The sequence below is a fragment of the Vulpes lagopus genome, chromosome 2 (genome assembly GCF_018345385.1).
Source record: "Vulpes lagopus strain Blue_001 chromosome 2, ASM1834538v1, whole genome shotgun sequence".
Lineage (NCBI taxonomy): Eukaryota > Metazoa > Chordata > Mammalia > Carnivora > Canidae > Vulpes > Vulpes lagopus.
In genome coordinates this window covers 63,882,859-63,897,117 of record NC_054825.1, presented here as the reverse complement: position 1 = coordinate 63,897,117, position 14,259 = coordinate 63,882,859, and the positions used below count along the sequence as shown (strand labels likewise).

At 47.4% G+C, this 14,259-nt stretch overlaps 1 protein-coding gene across 2 annotated transcripts in view; it reads right to left on the bottom strand.

Moving 5' to 3' along the window:
* The window catches only part of MYO5C (myosin VC), a 94,229-nt gene that overhangs the window by 75,899 nt on the left and 4,071 nt on the right, over positions 1-14,259 (bottom strand). For both annotated transcript variants that reach the window (XM_041745482.1, XM_041745483.1), the window contains exons 2-4: positions 7,533-7,643; positions 2,767-2,932; positions 2,046-2,190 (exon numbers count right to left, since the gene is read on the bottom strand). In XM_041745482.1, coding sequence (XP_041601416.1) covers positions 2,046-2,190; positions 2,767-2,932; positions 7,533-7,643 — 422 coding nt within the window. The remainder of the gene's footprint in view (positions 1-2,045; positions 2,191-2,766; positions 2,933-7,532; positions 7,644-14,259) is intronic.

Below are 14,259 nucleotides of genomic sequence, written 5' to 3'. Positions count from 1 at the left end.
CATATGTGCTGAGTAAACCAGCATGTTCTACATAATTTACAGATCTTTAAAAAATGTATTCAACTTTTCATCTCATAACATGATGATAGAATCTTATCATAATGCTGTTCTAGGTATCCAGCATTGCTTATATACTAGCCATTCTGTGACACTTTTTTAGCATTCTATTTTAGGCCTTGAAAAAAAAATCCTATGCCATATATACCCATTTTACAGAAGAGTACAATAGTGACACAGACAGGTAAAGTGACTTGACCTAGGATGCATGGCATGCAGCCTCCCTGTGAACAGTAGGAGAACCTCAGAGATAGAGCTCCTGTCCAAAAAACTAACCCTCTAAGGTGGTAAGGGACAGACACCCCCAGTATCCCTTGGCCAGACAAAACAGGGAGGGGGACGGGTTAAAGCTGGGCTCTTCTGACTTCCAGTTTAGCATCAGCAGGTCCAACATAAGCCTACATCATATTCAGTGCTATTACAGTTAGACCTCAAGAGAAAACAGGCTTTTTAAGCTTGAACTTGGCTCAGCCCTCTAGCTCCAGTGAGATCATATTGCTGACACCAGGAGCAGCCTTGGCCCATCAGACAGTGAGCCGTGGACTTCAATCACAGAGATGCCCAGGAGACCTACAGGAAGCCAGGGCAAATCCCAGAACCATGGGTATTTTATAGTTGGAAGGAAACTTGCTGTGGCAAAGACCAAAGTAACTGGTTATTAATTGGTAAATCTCTACTCAACATTCATCATTTTCCTCCTTCTTAAACACAATGTCCCAATTTTTAGTGGGCACACTGCTGCCCACATGAAAGGCTACATGTTCTAGCTTTGCTTGCTACTAGGCATGGCCGTGTGAGCAGGTCCTGGCCAATGAGCTGGGAGCAGAGGTGTTTTGTGGGGTTTCCAAGAAGTCTCCTTAACCAAGAGGGGCACATACTTCCCCTGACACTCTATCACCTAGAATATGGAGGGGATGGCTAAGTATTAGCTTGCCCTCAGGATGAAGGTCTCACTCCAGGGACAGAGGATGTAGAAGGCATTAGGTCCCTGACAACTGGTAGAGGTGCCATGCTAGTCCCAGTCTGCCCATTAGCCCATCAGCCTTTTTGCATGAGAGAGCCATATACTTCTATCCTTGTTTACGCCACCAGTATTTCTTCCTTATTACCTAGAATGAGTGCTCTCCAAGTATCTGGCTCACAGATGAAGGCAGAGAAACTCAGATGCTGTGCCCAGGATGTGGTAAACAGCAGGTCCAGGCCCTGTGTCTGGGGTTTGCATTCATGAAATGAGGGCAATGATGGCGGCTCAACTGACTTCACAGGAGTGTTGCAAGACTTAAAGGAGACCTTTGCCTGGAAAGTTCTTTTGCCAACCATAATGGGTCTACAGAGATAAAATGGTGTTTTCATTGTTCATACTTTTCAAAAAACCTGAGCACCCATCCCAGCTCTGCTTGCTGGGTGGCCTTGGGTGGGTGAGTCCCAAGTCTCAGCTTACAACCCAGGCATCTCCATCACAGGCTAGTCTGAGGGCACCCAAGATGATGTACAAGAATGTGTGCATGGTGCCTGGTCCACAGGAGGCTTTTCATGAATGTTTGCTAGCAAAACGAGAACTCCACGAGGCCATACAGAAAAAACAGGTGCCAAAATTAGGATAAAATTCCAAATCTCCTACATCTGAAACCTGTGCTTATCTATCCTAAGATTTTGCTGATCTGGATGGGCGAAAGAGCTTGAACACCTCACAGTGGAGAAGAAATCCATATTCCTCCAACTAAACACACCACAAAAGAAGTGGCTGCTATTCCCAGATTGGTGGGTTTGACTTTTGACCTAGAAGGGAGAAAGACCTGGAAACCTGGTCTAGACAGGTGACACATATGGTCCTTTGCTACTACAGGATGGGGGGGGGGGTGTCTGCTTTCCCAGGCACCCCCCTCGGGTCTCATGGTCACCTTGAGGAGAGTGTGCCAGATGTGTCCCCTCCACTGTGAGGGCCCAGCAAAGTCAGAAAAAGGAAGCCCCGGCCAGCAGGAGGCTACCTGGCCATCTGCTTGTATGCCTCTTCGGCCACGGCGAATATGTGCGGGTCCATATCGCCCATGTTCTGCCCGCTGTAGGCGTGGATGATGGCATCTCCGTAGATCGGCAACGGCTTGTAAGGGTTCATGGCCACCAAAATGATTCCTGGGGAGAGACGTCCGATGCAGAGCTGGGGTTCCTACTGTCACCTGCTTCTCCAGGCGCTTTGGAGCAAGCCCAGCTCTGCCGGTCACTAGACCCGCTGTGTGACTCTGGGTAGGTCACAGAATGCTCTGAATCTCAGCTCCCTGGCTGCCACCCACATTTCTGGGCTACTGTCAGGGTTGGATGAGGTGACAGATGGGAATGCCCTCAAACAGAACAGGTTTTCCAATCAATGTAAATATAATGATAACATTATTGCCCCAAATAAGTAACTAATATATCAAATACAGCGAGACGCTCAAACACAAGCTTTATCCAGATATATTATTCTGGGGAGTCTGATCTTAACTCTTGTGAAAGATTCTCCCCACCTCTAGACACTTATGTTTACAACAGACTCTTGAAGGTCAAATGTCTGTGCTTGTTAGAAACCTGGGCTAATGTCTGGGTCTGAATATACATTTTGGCAGAAGCTGACATTTCTAATGTCAACATGATATAAAATGTACTCAGGACACTCTAGACAGCAAACATGGTGTTTCTAGGTTGTTCTGCTCTTAGAATTGCTCTCCTTACCACTGTAGGTGTAAATGAGTTTGGATTCTGCAAAGCGGATTCTGAGATTGTGGAGCACTGCGGGCTCGTGGAGGTAGCTGAGGGCCGTGAGGTCATTCTCACCCACGAGGATGTCGGGGTTCCGAAGCGGAGGCAGAGATTCTGGATCAAGGGAATAATCCAGCTCCTGTGAACAAAGACGACACTGAAGTTCTGGAAGTAAACGATTCTTGGTGTTTCTGAACTCCCATCCTCTGTCCTATCTATCTCCTTGACACTCTGAAAAACAAACTCAGGTATAGCAAAGAGAAAATATTCTCCAAATTGGACTGTTGGGAAATGGGAGCCAGGGGACCAGGGTATTGGCTGTGTGCCCTAAGGCAAGTCACTCACCCTTTCTGGGTCCTTCTTCTCTCATCTGTGAAAGACTGGGTGGACCAGACCAGGAGTTCCCAGAGCTACAGGATCTCCTTGGAGCCTCAGTGAAAGGTGACAGGGAGCCACATGGGCAGGGACCTGGGCCTGCCATCCCCCATTCTACTGCACAGGTTCCACTTGTATGTAGTTTAGATGCTGAGCGCCATAGAAGTTTTGTTTGAAAAAGGGTTCTGCTGGGTGGTGAGAGGTGTCTAAAGGAGCCCATGTGAATGATGGTCTCTCTTTGAGAGGACCTGGGTCCTCCTGACTCCTGTCTGTAGCTGAGGGCTGGCTGCCTGTTCCTATCATCCTCAACCCTGGACTGAGTAACTTGCTGCGGACGGCCTCTCCTCGGCTGCATTTCACCCAGTCATCTGAAAGTAGCTGCCCGAGCAGAATGAAGGCGAGGTTAACAGGCTTTGTGGTGTCTGCACCATACATGCCTGGGCTCCAAATGTCAGAATATCAAGGGACCTTATGACCACCTCTTCTGTTTCACTTTCACTTCACAGCTCAGGGAAGTGACTTGAGCAAGATCACCCAGCGAGCTTGTTTCCCCTCCACTTTCCTAGGCTGCCTCCTTTTAATACCTGATCCTGAACGAGCCCCCCAAGGGGACCTGGCTGCCCACTGCGCAAGCCCTCTGCCACGTATTCAGCACTCCCCCAAACTGCCAAGGAGGGCATGACTACCCTAACTAAAGCTAAGGAGACACCTTCCGAGAGGTTAAGCTCCTTGCCTAAGGACACATACTTAGTACAGATCTGGCCTGAAGCATGTGTCATGATGCCTCCTATCAACACTGACAGCGTTTTGTTTGCTGGTTACTTGGTTGGTCTGTGTGGCCTAAGGAGATCAGCTCTGAGTAATGCAGGCCAACGGGGTTGGATCATAGCAGCCTGCTCTGTTTTCAATGTAAATATATTTGTGGGTGTGCCCCAGAGAATTACTTTTCCCTGTTTTGAGAAATAATTGATATATAGCACTGTATAATTTTAAGGCATCCAACATGATGATTTGATTTACATATACTATGAAATGATTAAGGTTCAGCTAACATCTATCATTTCATAGTGTTATAATAAAAAAAAGGGAGAAAGGAAAAAAGAAAAAAACTTTTCTCTTTGAGATGAGCACTCTCAGGATTTGGTTGAATCTTCCTAGCAGTGTGGCCACACCCATCATACTGTGCAGGACACACCTAGGACTCATAACTGGAAGTTGTATCTTTTGATCACCTTCCTCCAATTCCCCCTCTCAAACCCCGGCCACTGGTGACCAGAAGTCTGATCTTTTTTTTCCTGAGTTGTGTGTGTGTGTGTGTGTTAGATTCCACATGTAAGTGAGATCATACAGTATCTGTCTTTCTCTGGCTTATTTCACCTAGAATAATACCTTCAAGTCCCATTATGTGTTGTTACAAATGTTAGGGTTTGTTTTTGATGACTAATATTCCACTGTATGTACACACATTCATGACAACTTCTTTACCCGTTCATCTGTCAATGGACACTTAGGTGGTTTCCATGTCTTGATTATTGTGAATAATGCTGCTCTAAACATGAGGGTGCGGAAACTTTTTGAGTTAGTATTTTTGTTTCTTTTGGGGATATCCCCTAGAGCTGGAACTGCTGGATCATATGGTAGTTCTATTTTAAAATTTTTGAGGGTTCTCCATTCTGTTTTCCATAGCGGCTGTACAACTTATAATCGATAGTGGCTGTACAATTTATAATCCCATCAACAGGGCACAGGCTTCCCTTCACTCCACATCCACACCAGCATTTGTTACTTTTGGTCCTTTTGATGATGGCCATTCTAGGAGGCTCAAGGTGATATAGACGGTGATTTTGACTTGCATTTTCCCAATGACTAGTCATGTTGAACACCTTTTCATGTGTCTGTTGGCCACCTGTAGGTCTTCTTCAGAAAAATGTCTGTTTAGGTCCTTTGGCCATTTTTTTCACTGTTGTAGGTTTGCTTTGTTTCGTTTTTTTGGTGTTGAGTTTTAAGAATTCTTTTTTCCAGTAGCATCAATTTTTATTTTTTAAAACTTTAAACATTTTTTATGTTAGTTTCAGAGGTAGAATTAAGTGATTTATCAGCTGCATATAACACTCGGTGCTCATTTTATCAAGTGTCCTCCTTACTACCCATCACCCAGTAACCCCTCCCCCGCCCCGTACCTCCTCTCTAGCAACCCTCAGTTTGTTTCCTAGAGTTCAGTGTCTGTTATGGTTTGCCTTCCTCTCAATTTTCATCTTATTTAATTTTCCTTCCCTTCCCCTATGTTCATCTGTTTTGTTTCTTAAATTCCACAGGTGAGTATATTTTGGATAATACCGCCCTGTCAAATATATGGTTTGCAAATACTTTTTCCCCTTCTGTAGGTTGCCTTTTCGCTTTGTGGATAGTTTCTTTTGCTGCACAGAGGATTTTTGGTTTGATGTGGTCACACCCGCTTATTTTTTATTTTGTTGCGTGTGCTTTAGGTGTTAAATCCAAAAAGATCACCAAGACTCACCTATGTTTTCTTCTAGGAGTGTTGTGGTTTCTGGTCTTATGTTGAAGTCTTTAATTCATGTTGAGTTAATTTTTTGTGACCAGTGTAAGATTGGGCCAAGATAAACAGAATATTGTTAATCTACACATTTTTATTTTGAGAATAAAATCAAGAAAAATACTACTCACATAGGATTTTTCTTTCCTCAAGTTTTTCTATCTGTTTTAAATCAACAACCTCCTTTTCCAGTTGAGCCACTGTGTGTGTGTGTGTGTGTGTGTGTTATGGATGAGAGACACAGAGAGAAATAACAGGAGAGCCTTTGGGGGAAGGGGAGAAAATGTAAAGAACATTAGATTAACTGTTGGAGGCACAATACGGGCTTTGTCCTTCATGGAAGAGAAGGGCTAAGGTGAGGAGCAATCTGGCTGCCTGCCTGCTTACCTGCCTCCCCTGGGCTCGGGTTCTGAGCCGGTATGTTGCTACCTGCAGCCCTGCTGACATGACTAAAGCAGTGAGAGCCGCCACTGCAGCTGCATGCATACTGAGATTTTTCTCCCTGGAGCCACCCGCTCCTAATGAGATCCTGGACTGTGAGCAGGAGGTGCTCAACAAGGCTGTAAGGAACCACGGTGGGAAAGGGCATGCTGCATACAAGCAGGGCATCCTCCTTTGGGTCTCTCTGGAGTCTGCACACACGCAAGCACAGATCATCTCATTGGGTCTTCAGCAACCCTGTCACATCCTGCAGTTATTAACTCCAATTTGCCCGTGAAGAAACCCAGGGGCTCACAGTTACAGGCTAGCGAGGGGCCAAGGCCGGCTTTGAATCCAGATAGTATGATTCTCGAGAAAGTGCCCTTAATCGCTGCACTCATATGCTCATCTCCCTTCCAAGGATCTCAGGAAACGACTCCCCAGTCCAGGACAGTTGATTGCAAATATTGTGTCCTGTCTCTACAGAGACCATGTGCATGACTCGAAAGTTCCAGCATTTTACTAGTCATAGGATATTCCCTGGACCAACTTTAAGGACCAGATGGAACACGAAACCTTGGTCCGCTTCTGCATCCAGGGACTTGACTCTAAAAGGTAAGGTCACCCTAGCTGTGGATCCAGGGGGGTGTCATTACTGCTATGGGGGCAAAGGACAACTCATACTTAAAGTCATGGTAGATTCTTCTGGAGATGATAATCCAAAAGACATATCCGGTTTGGGAGGCCCTGCTCACAGTCACACTGGAGCACAGGAAGCACCGCTGACGTGATCCAGCCACACCAGCACTGACAGGCTCCTCATGATGTCACACAAAGGTGGGCGTTCCGTCCTCCTGTTCCACCTCTTGCCACTTCCCTAATCATCCTGCCACACCCCCCTCAAGATCCCAATGCTTGCCTGTTTCTATCCATCTGTGAACGGATTGTCCCTCCTTCTGTTCTCCTCTACCCTCCTATTTCCCATCTCCCTCTTCTACCTCTCTTCCTCTTTCTAACTTGAAGTTTCTCTCTACCAGGTTATGCCTTGGGTGCCAACTGCCTCCTTCCACGTTTCTCATCTTCATGCAATCTCTATGCTGAGACCCACAAAACCAAAATAGCGAATCACTTTTCAGCATTCCCCCAGCTATGCTGGAACCCTGGGGATGAGCACAGGGCACAGACCTGTTTCCTATGTCTCATTCCAGAGAGAGGCCCAGGGATGCAGGGCACTTGATGCTTTCATTAGGGTGGTGTCTGGGTGTGGCACAAACAGGAGGGAGTCCACGGCACCAGCTGGTCACTCCCATGGGACCATATGTTGCCCTCCACACACAGCCCAGCTTCCCCTTTATATATCGTGGCAGCCACAGCCAGCAAGGACCCTCACCGTTCCATCCTCCAGCAAGAGTCGCAGGACTTTGTCACCAACTCTGTAGTCTTTTGCTATTTCGGCAGACTTCCAAACTTCTTCAGCATCCGGAATCCATACCCTGTTGTACTGACCAACAGAATAAAACAGCCTTAATTTCAGCACTTTGAAACAAAAACACAGACCATTAGATAGTTAGACTCAGGGAGATTTCCTTCCGTCTCCTCAGTCAGTTCCTTCATCAGGAATACTTTGACCTGATGTTTGCTTATGAGGTAATCTTTAATGTGTCTGTGATGCACCAGACCTAGCTGCCTCATTTCAGAGGCAATGGAATTCCCAAAGCTTCCTAAGTATACCTTGAAAACTGAAAGCCTGGGAATGGAAAGGAAATCAGGGTCCTTCAATGGGGAGATCTGAATGCTGTCTATGAGAATTGGAGCAGAGGGATTTGATTCACCACCCACTGATGGGCTTTGGGGCTCTGGGCCAGACACTTAACTTCCCGTGCCTTTTCTCCTCCACAAAATGGGTACAATATCTACTTCACAGGTCTGCTGGAAAGTGAAATTGGACTGTGTGGTTGGAAGCGCTCTGCCAGATGCTATGGAAGTATTGCCACAGCAGTGTTATTTCAGTCTTGCCGCACTGGTCAGGAGCCAAGCATCCTCGCTGTGGGAAAACAGGAAGGCCAGATGCGGCTGCTGAGCTCAATTCCCAGCAGGCAATTGCAATACGTGGCTCAGTGCTGGTATACAAGTCTTCAGGTAGAACCCGTTGCTAAGCACTGAATTGTGTCTCTCCCCCACCCCTCCACCTGGCCCCAAATTCATATGTTGAAGCCTTAATCTCCAATGTGACTGAATTTGGAGATAGGGTCTTTAAGAGGTCATTAAGGTTAAATGAGGTCATAGGCCCTGATCTGATGGGATTAGTGTCCTTGTAGGAACAGACACTAGAGAGCTCCTGTGCACTCTCTTTCCACCTGCTCGCACCAAAACAGACCATGTGAGTACACAATGAGAAAGCAGCTGTCTGCACCCTTGGACTTCTCAGCCTCCGTAACGTGAGAATATAAGCATCTGGTTGCTTAAGCACCCAGGCTGTGGTCTACTGTTAAGGCAGCCCTAGAGCACCGACCCATGTGTCTAATATTCACACTCGTACCTGGGAAGGGGGGGTCTCACTCTCCAGAACTCCCCAGTGGCAGCTGAATACTGCTTGAGATAGAGACAAGGTGGCTGCCCTGTTTGTACTCTGCAGCTGTCACAGGGCTCTCGATTAATTCCTCTCCCTCCTGTCTCCAGTGTGCACTGACTACTCTTGCTCCTCCTCCCAGACCCCACGTCTAACACTGTCCTGCGGGGCTGTTCATCTGTTTGCTCATCCATTCACGTATTCGTTCATTCAATAACATACTCGCTAAGGATCTATTATGTGTCTGTGCTGGGTTCCTAAGAAGGAAAGGCATTTGCTCAGTCATCATGGTCCTCTTGTTAATCCAGCCAACCTCTAATTGGTGGCTGAGTGTGCGGATGTGCATATTTGCATCTCTCTGCTCATCAGGCTACTGGTCTACCTCTTGACCCTGAGGAAATATTCCTGTGTTGAAAGATTATACCTTCAGCAGTTTTCAGTTACAAAAATATTCTGAGCAATAAAAGTAGGATATTTTAATTTCCCTCATTTTAGTCCTATATATTTTCTACAATTTACATATATTTCTTTTTTTTTAAATTTTTATTTATTTATTTATGATAGTCATACAGAGAGAGAGAGAGAGGCAGAGACACAGGCAGAGGGAGAAGCAGGCTCCATGCACCGGGAGCCCGACGTGGGATTCGATCCCGGGTCTCCAGGATCGCGCCCTGGGCCAAAGGCAGGCACCAAACCGCTGCGCCACCCAGGGATCCCCCATATATTTCTTTTATAATTAGAATAATCTTTAAAGGCAAATATCAAAATATACATCCACAAAAAGACTTGTATATGAATCTTCATATTACTTTATCCATAGTGGCCCAAAACTGGAAACAGACTACATGTCCAGTAATATGAGAATGAATTAAAAGACAAAACTGTGGTAGGGATGCGTGGGTAGCTCAGTGGTTGAGCATCTGTGTTCGGCTAAGGGTGTGATCCTGGAGTCCAAAGATCGAGTCCTGAATCGGGTTCCCTGTGTGGAGCCTGCTTCCCCCTCTGCTTGTGTCTGTCTCTCTCTCTGTATCTCTCATGAATAAATACAATCTTTTTTAAAAAACCAAAAACAAAATTGTAGTATATTCATACAATGGAATAGTACTTACCAATAAAAAAGAATCAACTACTGACAAGAATGTAAATGAATCTCCAAAATATTAGGCTGAACCAAAGAAGCATTACACAAATGAGCATGTTCTGTATGAATCCCTTTAAAGTGCTGGGACAGCGGATCCCTGGGTGGCTCAGTGGTTTAGTGCCTGCCTTTGGCCCAGGGCATGATCCTGGAGACCCAGGATCGAGTCCCATGTTGGGGACTCCTATATGGAGCCTGCTTCTCCCTCTGCCTGTCTCTGCCTGTCTCTCCCTCTCTCTGTGTATCTCATGGATAAATAAATAAAATCTTTAATATATATATATAGATATATATCTATATATATATCATTGGCTGGGTATCAATTGTGAGTTCCTAATTATTTGGGTTGCTTTAATTCTTGCCAGCTAGCTGGGAGAGCGGGAGCTTGCTGAAATGTGTCCTAGGATGGGTAAGATTTCAGACAAACAGAGAAAATGGAAGAATGACCTGGAGGGCAATGATATGCACTTAGGTACACATGTCCATGCAAACAGGTGACCAGAAGCCTCATAAACACACAGACACACCCACCCTCCCTCCACACATACTTGTTGCCATGGGCTACCATTTTCTACCTCAGGTATAATATCAAAAATATTGCTAACCTCATAAAGCTGAAATCATTTATGGAATATCCCAACATATCAAGAGTTGGATACTATAGAATTTTATTTTATTATTTTTTTAAGTAGGCTCTAAGTCCAGTGTGGGGCTCGAACTCACAACCCTGAGATCAAGACCTGAGCTGAGACAGAGTCAGATACTCAACAGACTGAGCCACCCAGATGCCCCAGCCACTAGAGAGTTTTAGAACTGAAGGGGTCCTGGGAGATTGTCTACTCCAAGTTGTTCGTCAAAGTTCTTAAAGCCACAGAAGGCTTACTTCAAATGAAATGTGGCAGCCTACCATATAAAACAGGCAAGAGTGGAGGTGTTCTGAGGAGGCTCTGAGTTGGGAGCTACAGCTGAGGTCCCCGGGATCCTCCCAGGGAAGCAGGGAGTTCTGCGAAGTAATGTTAAAGTCACTGAGCCAATCCAAGCCTTTTGTCTCACTGACCGCAAAACCTAAGCCCAGAGAGGTAACTCACCAAACACCATACCACGTCACAAAAGCCAGGACTCCATGGGCTCCGAGCCAGGGCCTGCAACTCCTACTTCGGACTACTTGTTAATTCAATGAGTCTGGCTTTGCAAGGAATCTCGAACTCTCAGGGCGCCAGGGTGGCGCAGTCTGTTAAGCGTCTGCCTTTGGTTCAGGTGGTGGTCTAAGGGTCTGGGATGGAGGCCCAGGTCAGGCCTCGAGCTCAGTGGGGAGTCTGCTTCTCCCTCTCCCTCTGCTGCTCCCCTTGCTCACACTCTCTCCAATAAAATCTTAAAAAAGAAAGAAAAGAAAGAAAGAAAGAAAGAAAGAAAGAAAGAAAGAAAGAAAGAAAGAAGAAAGAAAGAAAGAAAAGAAAAAGAAAGAAGGAAAGAAAGAAAGGAATCTTTGAACTCTCAACTGCAACCATCCACTTGAGTGTGCACAGGCTATTTGTTTCATTGGCTCATTTCAGCCAAAAGCAGTAGTCGATGGAAGGCGGTATCAGGACATATGGAACCAAAAGTCTGCTTCTGGGGCGAGACACAAGTGGCCTCGTGGGCCCCTGCCTCCCCAGGCCGCCCACACCTACCAGGCCTGGTGTCTCTGCCAGCATTTAGGGCCCCGTGACCGAAGCCCAGCCCGGTAAGTCAACATGACAAAGTTTACCCAGTTGCATGGCAGTTACACCCACCGCGGCCCGCCCGCCCTCGCGTCCCGGCCCACAGGGCAGTGCCTCGGCTGGGAGGAAGCGCTCAGGGCGCCGCGGACACCCGGACAGCGGGACAGCGCGGGCCAACCGCGACTGCGGCCTCCCGGGCGGGCCACTCCTTGGGGCGGGAGCCTCCGGGCCCAGCCCCGGCCTCGCCTCCAATACTGTCAGCGGGGCCGACCCCAATTTCCAAGCCAAGGGAGGCTGGACAGTGAGGCCACAGCCCTCAGGAAGCGATACGTCCTGGGGACAGGCCGAGCCCCCGCGCCCAGGCTCCTTCCCCGGCCTCAGCCCCAGGCTCGCAGGCCCTCCAGGAAGCAGAGAAGGTGCCACCTGCGTCCTTGCGCTCTCCGCGCTCTGGCTCAGCCGCCCGGGGCAGCCAAACCACGCTCCCTCTCCTCGCCCCTCAGCCCTCCAGGCCCTGCCCAGGCCCCCAGGCTCCCCTCCCCACGGGCTTTCTCCGAGTGTCCCCCCTGCCCGCAGCGTCAGTGACTTCCCGGCCCAGATCTCTCAGCAGCTCTAGGCCCTATTTCCAAGGGGCTCCCAGACGCCAGCCCCCACATGTCCTCGGCCGCTGGCCAGTTCCAAGCTCTAATGACCCTTATGTCTACCCCACACCCACCCCTCCTCCTCGGTTCTCGGGATGGTCAAGTCAGAAACCCAGGACTGGGGGCACTTGGGTGGCTCAGTTGGTTAAGCGGCTGCCTTTGGCTCAGGAAGTGATCCCAGGGTCCCGGGATTGAGTCCCACCTCAGGGTCCCTGCCTCTGTCCCCTTCCCTTTCTCTCTCTGTCTTTCATGAATCAATAAATTAAATCTAAAAATATAAACTCAGGACTGTGCTGAGCAACCTTCCCTCCCTCCGCCCCCAACAACCAAATGGTCAGCAGGTGCTGGGAAGCCTACATCTAAACACGTCTCACCTGTCTGCCCCATGCACCCCCCCCCCCCGCCACTGCCATGGCCACCCGTCAGCTCCCCACCCTTGCCCACACCATGGTCTGCTGGGTGCTTCCTCAACCAGGCAAAGCACCGGGTTTCTGTGGATGTACACATTCCCTCACCTACACCTGAATCAAAATTTCCATGGCAAGATGAAAGCTTTAAGAGTCCCCCCGCCCCCCCCCCCCCCCACCTTATAGATTCTGGTGAACAGCCAGGCCTGTGGAGCCACTGTCCTAGCCAGTTTTTCTACTCAGGCTCCCCTCCGTCTTCAGTCCACCCTCTGCCAGCTGCCACCCAATCTACTAGCAGTTTCTAGAACATGTCAAACTCTTCCCTGGCTCTCTTCCTTCTACCCCCAGTGCCATCCTTCCTGTCGCTGCCAGCGAGTAAACCACTCTGAACAGTCAAGACTTAGCTCACTAACTCCTCTCCTTGGTGGCACTTTCCCTGTCACCTGCTTCCTCTTTAGAGCTTTCTCTGCCCCTTCCCCAGGTTCCTGGGTACCTTCCCATCTCCCCCACTGGCATTTGAGCTTCAAGAGTCTTGCCTTTGTAACCTGGAACCTGACACAGACTTCCCCGTAACTAGCACTCCACAAACATCTATTGAACAAAAATTCAAATTCCCAGTAGTTTAGTTGCACCAGTTAAAGACTAAACTTGGTATTTTAGTCTTTATATCCTTTTTTTTTTTTTTTACTCTTTTGAAGTACCCATATGTAATACAATGGATAAATCTAATTTTCCAGAGTTGTTAATGATATATAGAAGTCAAAAAGCTCTTTCAAATAGCCTAATGGAAAGCCATTAAACTTAACTTTGACCTTATTTTATACAGAGACCTTGAACTGCTTCTCCTGACCTTGCACCTCTGAGTTTTGGCACAACTTCCCTGAAGAGGTCTTGTGAGTTTCTCATACACAAGCAAGAGAAACAGGTGACTGAAAGATAACCTGTGAATCTGTGGCTAAAACCAGTTATAACCTGAATCCTGATAAATGAGCCTGAACAATTTAAGAAAGATCTCTAGAGGCATGCCACAGAGCTCTCTGCCTCACCACCCATTTACCACTTTCACTAATTCTTAGATGAACCCCCCCCCCCACACACACACACCAAATAGACAGCTATGAAGTGGATGGCCTTCCCACAAGTCCTCTGTGTGAATGTGGAGAAGAGGAGGAAGATGGTAAATGCAGCTGAACCACAGTTGAGGTAGGGGGCAGTATTAAGAAGATAGGTTTTTAGGGCAGCTGGGTGGCTCAGTGGTTGAGCATCTGCCTTTGGCTTAGGGCTTGATCCTGGAGTCCTGGGATCGAGTCCCATGTCGGGCTCCCTGTGGGGAGCCTTCCTCTCTCTCTGTGTGTCTCTCATGAGTGAATGAGTGAATGAATGAATGAATGAATAAATAAATAAATAAATAAATAAATAAATAAGATCTAAAAAAAGAAACACCATAGGTTTTTAATCCTGCCTCCTCCTCCACTTCTACCTAACCTTAGGCAACTTATTCCATCTGAGCCATTCATAAAATTGGGATAACATCATCTACACATAACGTTTGTCGATTCAGATTAAATGATAGAAGGCACCTACAGTTCTGAGGGTGGCATCTAGCCGTAAGAAGTGCTCACTGACTGCAAGATAAAAGTAACCATCATCATCTTCTTCACGCCC